Raw genomic sequence first — 12,061 nt, forward strand, 5'->3', positions numbered from 1 at the left:
ATAAAATTATTAATTATGCCAACTTTCGAATTATTGAATTATTAGTATAAAAATCATATTTTTATAACTAATTCAAACTCCAAAGTATTATTTAATGAAAGGAAGTTTTATTAAACAACATTAAAAGGTTCTACATGGCTCAATTACAAACTTAATACTAGGTATTAATTTTAAAATTGAACCAAGCCGAAATATAAAAACCATGTTTTTTTTATAAGAACATTAAAATTTGATTTTTTTGAAAATTGATACCATGACATATTAGATGCATGTAATTGTCATGATATCACATGTTTTAAATAGAATAATAAAACATACAAATCCCTTTTTTTGAAAATGCAAGTCTATGTCATCCAACTTTAGAAACATTTACACATCACTTGTATAATGCTAGTGGGATAAAGGATACCTAACCATTAGTATCATCTTTTGGTGGCCAAAGTATTTTTGCGATTTCTATAACCAAATTATAGGCCAATTATAAAGTTTCTCTAATTGGACGACTTGATTGGAAACCTCTTGTGATAAAGGTCACCTAAGCATGAGTGTTCCAAGGCATAGATGAGACCAAACATGTCAAATTACCAAAAAGATTGTTAAGGGTCTCATACATCTAGGAATTACAAATGGTGTAATTAATACAAGTTATTTACCTTGTTAAGATTGAGTGAATGGGATAAAGGATACCTAACCATTTATTTGATTTGTAATTTAGATCCTAGACTTCAAATAAATAATGTTTTGGAAAACTAAATGGGTATTATTTTTACAGAATTAAATACTAAATGAAAAGTTTGTTAAACTTTTGTAGATGGATCCACCAACTACTGTAACACACCACCACCTAATGAACATTTGATCAGTTCTTGACAAAGAAAAATTGAACCACTCCCACTTTTTGGATTGGCACAAAATTTTAAGAATCGTTTGAAACAAGAAAAGAAAGACTATGTCCTTGAAAATCAAACCCCTGATGAACCACCCTCTGTTCCAAAGGATGCACATGATGCACGGCTTAAGCATGTAGATGATTCACTTGATGTTTCATGCCTCATGCTTGCCACTATGGTTCCCGATCTTCAGTGGGATCTGGAACTCTTTACTGCCTTTGACATGATTGAACATCTCAATCAGATGTTTGGTCAACAAGCTAGAACTGAAAGGTTCGAAACTGTGAGAGCCCTACATGGCATGAAAATGGAGGAGAGTCGAAATATGAGCACACATGTTCTCAAGATGAAAAGCTATATGGATCAACTGGAGAGATTGGGCTCTCCATATCCACAAGACTTGGCCACATATTTAATTCTGAACTCATTGCCAAAGTTTTATGATACCTTCATCATGAACCAAAACATGAATGGGTGGGAGAAACCTATCTCTGAGCTGCACGGGATGCTAAAAACTGCAGAGAAGAAGATCCTAAGGAAAACCCTCCAAGTGCTCATGATTAGAGAAGGCAAAGTCAAGAAGAACAAAGGCTAGAATTTCAAAGGAAAGCCACAAGCTGTCAAGGGCAAAGGGAAGAAAGCTCCTCAAAACCCACCACCAAAGTAGAAGGAAAAGGTTGACAAAGATGACACATGCTTTGAGTATGGTGTCGTGGGGCATTGAAAAAGGAATTGTCCTAAGTACCTTGTCAAGTTGAAGAACAAGAAGGTCGGGTAAGGCCCTTCAGGTATATCCATTTTCATGATTGAAATGGTACTATTTACTTTTTCATTTAACACTTGGGTATTTGATACTGGTTGTGGAAATCATATTTGTAATTCGTTGCATGGGTTTAGAAAGCATAGGGAACTAAAGATAGATGAGATGGTATTGCATGTGGGCAATGGAGCATGGGTTGCAGTCCAAGCAATATGACATTTTGATTTACATTTACCATCTGGTCTGTACTTAACATTAAGCAATGTGTGTTTGATTACCTATATTGCTAGAAATATTGTATCAATTTCCCGTTTAAGAAAATCTGTTTTTAATTTTCAATTTGTTGATGATAATATTCATTCCTTCTTCGATTGAATATTTTATTTTGAGGCTAGACCAATAAATGGAATTTATGAATTAAACCTAGATGACACCTCAAACAATAATTTCCTTTATCATGTAAACACCAAAAGGCTCAAACGAGATTTGAACCAGATATATCTATGGCATTGTTGCCTTGAACACATAAACAAGAAGCGCATATATCAACTCCAAAAGAGTGGACTTTTGGGGGCAAATGACATTGAGTCATTTTACATATGTGAATCTTGTTTATGTGGAAAGATGATAAAATCCCCTTTCATTGGAACAAATGAAAGGGCAACTGTTTTATTAGGCATCATACACACTGATGTATGTGGTCCTTCCAAAACGATGTCTAGATATGGTGAAAGATATTACATCACATTCACTGATGACTTTAGTCATTTTGGTTATGTGTATTTGATGAAACATAAACATGAAGCATTTGAAAATTTTAAATTGTTTCAAAGTGAAGTTGAAAATCAACTCGACAAAACAATCAAAATCCTTCGTTCGGATGGAGGAGGCGAGTACTTGAGCCAATAGTTCCAAGACCATCTAAGGAGTTGTGATATTATCTCACAATTCACTCCACCTAGAATACCACAACTTAATGGTGTTTCTGAGAGGAGAAATCGAACCTTACTTGATATGGTTCGATCTATGATGAGTCGACGTACCCTTCCTTTATCATTTTGTAGTTATGCTTTACTCACCGCAACCTGTATCTTGAATATGGCACCAACTAAAAAGGTAGAGAAAACACCTTATGAGATGTTGTATGGAAAGGCTCCATCCTTATCTTATATGAAAGTTTAGGGTTGTTGTAATTGTCTAGATTATGTATGCTTGGGTTGCTCAACCAAAAATACCTTGAGGTTAGGAGGTTTTCTGCAGATGGATTCGGAGGGATGCATAAAATGAGCATTGTTCGGAAAAAGTGGACGAATGTTTATGAGGATTGTGAGTATTTAGAGTATGGGGGGTTCCTTAGGAAAAAATTTAGACAAAAACGCATGCGTTGCGGTCTTGGCATAATGGCTGGGTTCGATTGGGATTATCTTATGTGGTATTAGTATGTTAAAATTCAGTTTTGCTTGGGGGCAAGCAAAAGTCAAGTGTGGGGTATTTTGATATGAGTATATTTAGTTATAAAATTCATGCATTATCTTAATACTTTATGTTAATTTTATCTCAAATAATGAACCAAAGGTGCTTAATTAGCTTAAATATTTGACTTTCAGTAACAAAGACATGCTCGGATGGAAAAGGAAGCAGAACTGGCGATTGGACGCATGGATCTTGGATTTTGAAGAAAGAAGGATGTTGCTGGACAGCTTGACCCCTCGTCAGTGTTTTGGCCATATATCATGAACCGTAACTCCGATTGATGAGATTCAAAATGTTCTGAAAAGTAGACACAATTTCGGACGACTTTCGTGTTTTGAGAAAATGCTGATTCGAAACGTACTCGGCGAGTAGGGTCGATTACTCGGTGAGTTGTATCGAACTTTCGCGATTCTGGACGCGCTGACTTGCCGTACACGGGTTTTAAGTGATGTACTCGGCGAGTAGGTCACTGGACTCGCCGAGTAGCCTCTGTTTTGTGAAAATCTATATAAAGGGACTTTCATATCGATACCCCAACATGGAGAGAAACCCTAGGAGGCTGAGAAATGATTGGAAGTGCTGCTAGGTCGTGAGGAACTGAAGAATCAACCCTACATTCAATTGTGAAGAGAATCAAGACAATTTTGGTTTATTCTTAGTAACTTTTTGATTTGAATCATGTTTACATACTTTGATTTCGTTTTTGAGTTTATGTTTACTGCAATCATGAGCTAAAACTCATAACTTCTGTTTAGGTAGATGAATTTGTGAACATGGATTGATTATTTGATTAGGATTAATTTTAATTGGTGATTATGTTTTGTTAAGCTTGTTAAAGAACCTTATGTGTTGACAATAACTATTCTTCTGTTAATAAATCAGTAATTAAGTTGTATGAACATCTCTTAGTTATTAATTTCATATGATTTATTGTGACCACATAGTTGTATGTCTAGGAATAACGAACGTGAAACTAGAATTAACTAGAAGATAGGTAAGTTAATGTGTAAGCTTGTTGGATGAACATCGACAAGAGGTTAATTGAAGGGCCAATTTAGTTAACCACTACAAGTCTTACTTAACCCGAATCAATAATCTAGGAAACCCGTTAATTTAGACAATTGGCCATTGCTTGAGTTAATTTGTTTTCTAAGAATTAGGAATAGCGAATGTGAACCTAATTATCTTAATCGGTAGCCAATGAAGAATTATTCTGATACATTAAAATCATCCATGGGAACAAATGATTCGTACCTAAACAGAAGTCCTCTTTACTATTGAATTTAGTTGGTAATTAATTGTTTTAGTTGCTAGTTAGTTAATTTGTGTGTTGGTTATTCTAATTAAGTTTCTAGTCTTGTAAAACTAGAGAAAACCCCCTTTTTGTTATTTGTTTTATTTAGATAATATTAGCATTTATTTTAATTGTTTACCGTTCCCTGTGTTCGATACCCTACTTGCTAGAACTATATTACTAATCGATAGGTACACTGCCTTTCGTGTGTTTATTTTGTGTCTAAGTTAGTAGGATTAAAACTAGTTTGTTTCACACACATCAAGTTTTTGGCGCCGTTGTCGGGGAACGGTTCAAATAGTTAATTTTATTTGCTAATTGTTATCATATATTTTTATTTTTTTTATAGTTTAATTTTAATTTTAATTTATATTTATTATGTATTTTCCAAATCTCGATGCTTTTGATGCTTTTCTTGAGGATGTAGTACAGGAAATTGAGCAAGAAGATGAGGAGTGTGGATCAGATGAAGATTTGAAGAAATTTGATAGATGGATAGATAGCATCTTGCCGAACACACAAGAGCAATCTGAGTTACAAGAGCTAAAGTTACAAGATGAAGAATTTAATCTAGAAAAAGATTTGGAGGAGCTGGAAAGGTTGTTAGCAGAGAGGTCGGACGAAGAACAAGAACAAGCTGAATTGCAGGAACCAAGTTGTGGTTTGACCATTACCACGACATGGCCCCCTGTATTTTCAGTTTGTGTTTCGAAGCGTGGGGTGACGAATCTAACTTTGGAGAAAGTTCTGAGGCACGATCCGTTTTTAATTAGTATCCAACTGGTTCCAACCCTTGTCAAGATTCTTGGATTGTATGTATTCAAGCTTGTTTGGCCAATTTTAGAAGAAAAGAGCCAAATTTTACAAATTGATCCAAAGAAAATATTCAATGCAACGGATGGATTGGCATTGAGTTTATTAGAAGTTTATTAAGTTGGGAGTCCAGCTAAAGACTCGCACAAAAAGAAGCGCTTGCGGGAGGCAACCCGTCATTAGAGTTTGCTTTTCTTTTTCTTTCTAAACTTCTAGTATTTAGGGATAATTTAGGATTTTTATTTTGATGTTTTTTTTATTACTTGGTATTTGTTTTTTATCTTTTCAGAATATAGGGTGAGGGATAGAATGAACGAATAAAGCGTGAGGAATAAAGTGAGGGGTCGAGTCGTAGACGAGAAGATTAGAAGATTTGAGTGATTTTAAAAGTCCGATGGTTTTAACGGTTAAAAAGGAGTTTCGTCACTGAAGAATATAAGGAGGTGTATTACCTTAATACCCTATTTGACCTCAAAAACAGACCTGAAGCAGAAAGAAGAATTTGCACGATCAGAGCCGAAAACTCGTCAAGTGCACCCTTATAACTCGACGAGTTCCAACGAAAATTCACGATTTCTGCCCATATGACGATTCAACTCGGTGAGTCTCCACATAAAACTCGACGAGTTGCTCATTCTTTTATCTTTGAGTCGACGGTTTGATTCAATTCAAGGTGGCAAATTCTATATTTTTGAAGATCATTTCCGAGCATTTCCAAGAAGCTTTTTCCTTGATATTTTGGAGCTGTCAATCACACGAGACGAATGACACCCAATGCATGAATGAGCTGTTCCTATGTCTAAAGTCAGCTGAAGATGGAACTTTAAACGAAGAAGTTCAACCTCGCAACTACTATCCCAGGGGAGTTTGTTCCAATTCCCTCTTTATTTTATTGTTCTTTATCATGCATAATATGCAATGGGGACATTGCATAAATTAAGTGTGGGGTAGGGGGTTGGTTACATTAGTTAAAATTTTAGTTAAATTTTGAAAATTTTGAAAATTTTGCATTAAAATTGTAGGGCTAATTTAGAAAATTTTGGTAAAGCAATTAGGGATCATGCTAGTATTATATTTGATGATTCTATGAAGACCCAAATGTTTAGTTGAGCCTATATACGTTCTAGTGCATTTGTGGCTTCCTTATTCTAGTGAAATCATGGGAAAAAAACACGACCTCGCTTAGTTTGAGGGATGAAATATGTTTAGCATCGTGTACCAGAAATGTATCCAGGAAAAATTATTATCGTTAACCGATATAGGTTGAAGTTGAGCGCCCCTGCTTAAGCATGTAGGTTTTGAGTGAAAAAAAAAGTGAGGTACATGTAAAAAAAAAGAGAATTACAAGAAAAGTTTGAAGAATTTTTGGAGCATCAAAGTTAAAGTATGAAGTTAAAAGATCAAAGTGTGTAAGCTAAAGAGATGCATTTAATCTATATGGTTCAACTCGAAGGTTTTTTCGACCACAAGCTTCCTAAAAAAGTGTGTAAGCTCAAGAGATGCATTTATGGATTAAAACAAGCATCTCGTAACTGGAATCATCATTTCGATGATGAAATCACAAAGTGTGGTTTTATTAGAAATGAAGATGAATCTTTTGTTTACATGAAAATTAGTGGGATCTCGGTGACATTCTTGGTCCTATATGTGAATGACATATTAATCATGGGAAATCACATTCCAACTTTACAAGGTGTAAAGACTTGGCTTGGAAAGTGCTTCTCAATGAAGGACCTAAGTGAGGCACAATACATTCTTGGAATCAAAATCTATAGAGATAGACCAAAACGATTAATAGGTTTAAGCCAAGGTACATATATTGAGAGAGTGTTGAAAAGGTTCAATATGGAAACTCTAAGAGAGGAATTGTACCTACGGCACATGACACTGTACAAGTTTATCTCAATGTCCTAGCACAAAGGCTGAGCTAGACAAGATGAAGGATGTTCCATATGCTTCTACAATTGGATCCATCATGTATGTCATGAATTGTAAAAGACTTGATCTTGCTTATGCTATGAGCATGGTAAACAAATTCCAACAAAATCCCGGGGAAAGTCTATTGACAGCTGTGAAGAACATTCTCAAGCACTTACGAAGAACTAAGGATATGTTCCTCGTCTATGGAGGCGTGGAAGAAAGATTAAGTGTAAAGTGCTACACTAATGATTGCTTCACAACTGATCGAGATGATTTCAAATCGCAATCAGGATATGTGTTCATAATCAAAGGGGTGTTGTATCTTGGAAAATCTCCAAGCAAAGTGTTGTAGCACAATGCACTACAGAGTCAGAATACATTGTTGTTTTTAAGTTGCACTAGAGGCTGCTTGGATGAAGAAATTCATTGGGGATCTAGGGGTAGTTCCTACCATTTAGGACCCCTAGATGTTTTCTGTGACAATGAGGGTGCTATTACTTTGGCAAAAGAACACAGCTCACACAAGAAGATCAGACATATTAGCCGAAGATTCAACTTCATCCGGTAAAAAGTTGTAGAAGGTGAAATTAGTATTCGCAAAGTTCACACTGATCAAATTCGGTGGACCCTTTCACGAAGCCCCTTCCTCAAGTCAAGTTTGAAGGTCATGCTCGAGGAATAGGACTTCGCTATTCTAGTGATTGAATTTGATCTATGTATTATGTCACATCCCCAAAATCACGGCCAGAAAAGACCGGTTTCATTTATGCTTTTAAAATAATTTCAGAGTAAATCCTTTTGATTTAAAAGAATTGCGGAATTTGTTCCCAAAACAAAATATGATAAAAATAAGATTTACGAAAACATTTCTTAAAGAAATGTATTTTTCATTATATTACAATACTCGGGATGTCATGTTCCGATAAACAGACCAAAAGCATAAACATTTCAATACAGACCTTACAACAGTTATTTACAGCAACAGGTCTATAATCTAAAAAATAACTTGACAAGTCATCCAACTTATGCTCTAGCGTAACTACCTATAATACAAAGAAACTGAGTGGGTCAGGCTTGGGAGCCTTGTGAGCATATAGGGTTTTCAACCGTTATTCTCACTTTACGTCCCTAAAACAACTAACACAAGGGAACTAGTCTTAGAATATTTCATCGGGGCGACAACACATGCATACGGGGGTTTCCCAGCAATATATGTCAAATAAGGCAACCATGAGGGGGATGGAGTACAGCGAATGAACACCCAAGTTAATTAACACCTACAGGTGGCGAGCCTGCTAGCGTTCCACATGACTGTCTAGAAAAGTCTGTGGTTGTCATCTAAACTCTGCTAGATGACTGAATCAAAAACAACATTGAGGCCTCTCATCTGTTTATCACTCATCAACTATCTACCCATGTTCTACCCAACATATTAGTAGATAAAAATATATATTTTTATACATAGTTTAAAACCTGTATATCTTTCTCATTCAATACATATTCCAAACAACAGATGAGACACATACACATAACACGTATTTCATAGAGAATAAATCCTATCTATGAGATACAAGAAAGTGAATATACATTCACACATATAACAACAAAATATACACATAACATGAATTTTGTATAAAATACTTCATAATTATGTGTTAGAAGAAAGCGACTACACACTCACTTGATCAGAAGATGATCGGACAGCACTACGACTTGTAGAAGTAGTATTCTTCGGTAGATGTGGAAGATCTTCACAAAAACCGGGCTCCTCGCGGGCAGAGCTTCGGCTCGAAAATTTTACTTCTCGCGATCTTCGGGGCTTCGGGACTTGCTTTGAGTCTTGGGAATGATACTGGGGCTTCGGGATAATTCTTGCACGAAAAATGAGGTAAAGCGAGAGATAGAGAGAGAGAAGACAAAATGAGCAAAAAGGCCGACTGCCCTCGCATCCTTTATATAGGGGCAGAAGCCTCGCATTATGTTGGGCGTAATGCTCAGCTACACGGGGCGTACGCTTCGGATCGTCACTGCTTACATACTTCGGAGTACTCGAGTGCGAGGCGGGTCATGCTTCACTGTACACTGGGTGTACAGCTCTACGTTGGGCGTAACCCAGATCGGATTGCTGACTCCTTCGGATAACTATCCGATTTAAAGATTAAATTAATAATAAATATTAATTAATTAAAAACATCAGAAATTCATATCTTCTTCATACGAACTCTGTTTTTGACGTTCTTTATATCCACGCGTAGGTGAGACTACGCTCTACAACTTTCCTTTAGACTATGTCGGCTAATTTTGAATTTATTTTCATTATTTATTTTTAGTAGGCCGGGACAGGAAAACTCCGTTATAAATTCATAACTTCTTCATCTGACGTCCGTTTTTGCCTGTCTTTTTATCGTTTCACTACTATTAACAAGATCTTCGATTCTCATTTAGATTGTTTCGGCTAAAAACTGTTCTATCTCAAATCGAGTATTCCGGTTGCATACTACTAAGTCGAAACTTCGAAAAATCATAACTTCCTCATACGAAGTCAGATTTGGGCGTTCTTTTGACGCACGCTCTCGGTTTAACAAACTCTACGACTTTCGTTTAGATCACTAAGGCTAAATATTGCTCTAACTTAAATTTCACTTTTTACGTCATTCAGCGTTGTCGGTTCTGTCGCGAAACTTCGACAGGTCATAATTTCTTCGTTATAACTCAGATTTTGGCATTCTTTATATCTTCAGAATCCTTGTTTCGACCACTACAACTTTATGTAAAGATATAGGGATTATCTCACATTTTAATTTTGACACTCATTTTATTCTTAATTCATTAAATTATAATAATTAAGAAAATGAACACATAATTCTCATAATCCTCAAATATTTCATCATTAATACTTCAAAAAGAGTTACAAGGGTTAACCTATACTATTACATCAACAATAATGCCTAGCCTGGAAACGCGGGCGTTACAATTCTCTCCCCCTTAGGATGATTCCGTCCCCGGAATCACACATCAACAAACAAATGCGGATAGCGACTCAACATGTCACTCTCTGTTTCCCAAGTGAGATTTGGCCCATTCAAATGTTTCCAACGGACAAGCACTAATTCGACCATCTTGCGTCAAAGCTTCTTAGTCTTTCGGTCAATAATTTCCTCTGGTTCTTCAATTAACCTCTTGTTTTCATCAATTCTCAATTCAGAAATTGGAATTATATCGGGAACTTCTCCCGTGAACTTCCTCAAATAACACACATGAAAAGTGTTATGAATACCATCCGGTTCTTCTGGTAGTTCTAGCTTGTAAGCTTGGTTCCCAATCCTCTGAAGAACTTTAAACGGTCCAATAAACCTTGGACTTAACGTTCCACTTTTACCAAATCGTATAAGTCCCTTCCATGGTGAGACTTTAAGTAAAACCGAATCTCCAACTTCAAAAGTCATCGGCCTTCACTTTTTGTCAGCATAGCTCTTTTGACGATCCTGAGCTGCTAACATTCTTCCTCTAATTATTTTCAACTTTTCAGCGGTTTGATGGACCATCTCGGGCCCCATAAATTGCTTTTCTCCAGCCTCAAGCCAACAAGACGGTGTACGACACTTATGTCCGTACAAAGCTTGATAAGGTGTTATCTTTATGCTCGAGTGGAAACTATTATTGTAGGAAAATTCTACCAAGGGTAAATGTTCATCCCAATTACCTTTGAATTCCAGGGGTACATGCTCTCAGCATAACTTCAAGTGTTTGTATCATCTGTTCGCTCTGACCATCAGTCTGTGGATGGTAAGCTGTACTCAAACACAACTTGGTACCCAATTCCTCTTGTAGACTTTTCCAAAATCGTGAGGTGAAACGGCTGTCACGATCTGTCACAATTGTTAACAGAGTGAAGCCTCACAATTTCCTTCACGTAAGAATTCGCAAGCTTATCCATAGACCATTTCTCCTTGGCAGCTATGAAATGCGCACTCTTAGTGAATCGATCAACGACCACCCAAATCATGTCGTGACCATTCTTTGTTCTGGGTAGTTTAGTGACAAAATCCATAGCAATGTCTTCACATTTACCCATAGGCACAGGTAAAGGTTCTAAACTTCCATATGGTTTCTGATGTTGTGTCTTGACTCTCGCACAAGTCACACACTCGGCCACATACTTTGCAACATCAAGCTTCATCGTTTTCAGGTCCCTATACATTTTAGTGCTGCCAGGATGAATTGAGTACATGGTTTTGTGAGCTTCTTCCATCAGAAGATCTCTAATTCCTCCAGACTTAGGTACCCAAATCCGATCTTGGAACACCTTCAGTGCGTGACTGTTTATACCGAACACTAACGTTTTACCCAAACGTTCCTCCTTTCGGTCATTCTTCTCTGAAGCTTCTCCTTGAGCTTTCTTTATACTCTCCACAATTGTCGAGACAACTTTAATTCTCAACGCTCTTGGCCTTTTTCTCTCAACATTGACTTTCCGACTGAGAGCATCAGCGACAACATTAGCTTTATCGGGATGGTAAAGTATCTCATAGTCGTAGTCCTTGAGTAACTCTAGTCAACATCGCTGCCTCATATTCAATTACTTCTAATTAAATAGATATTGGAGACTCTTATGATCAGTTAAAAGTTTGCACTTCGTGCCATAAAGATAATGCCTCCATATTTTCAGAGCGAAAACTACCGCTGCCAACTCCAAATCATGAGTGGGGTAGTTCTTTTCATGCTCTTTCAGTTGTCGAGACGCATATGCTATCACCTTTTCCCTTTGGGTCAAAACACAACCCAACCCAACACCATACGCATCGCTATAAACAGCAAAGTCTTCAACTCCATCGGGTAGAGAAAGAATCGGTGCCTCACATAGCTTCTTCTTTAGCTTCTCAAATGCTTCCTTATGCTTCTCGCTCCAAG

At 36.7% G+C, this 12,061-nt stretch overlaps 1 protein-coding gene across 1 annotated transcript; it reads left to right on the forward strand.

The window, feature by feature from the left end:
- The first annotated feature begins 753 nt into the window (after positions 1 to 753).
- Positions 754 to 1,485, forward strand: LOC145075398 (uncharacterized). The gene is made up of 3 exons (XM_079021658.1): positions 754 to 757; positions 812 to 862; positions 938 to 1,485. Exons 1-3 carry the CDS (start codon positions 754 to 756, stop codon positions 1,483 to 1,485), a joined length of 603 nt encoding a protein of 200 aa, XP_078877784.1.
- The last annotated feature ends 10,576 nt before the right edge of the window (positions 1,486 to 12,061 follow it).

This window comes from Lactuca serriola, chromosome 9, assembly GCF_051521515.1.
Source record: "Lactuca serriola cultivar US96UC23 chromosome 9, Lser_US96UC23_V15, whole genome shotgun sequence".
NCBI classification, from domain to species: Eukaryota; Viridiplantae; Streptophyta; class Magnoliopsida; order Asterales; family Asteraceae; genus Lactuca; species Lactuca serriola.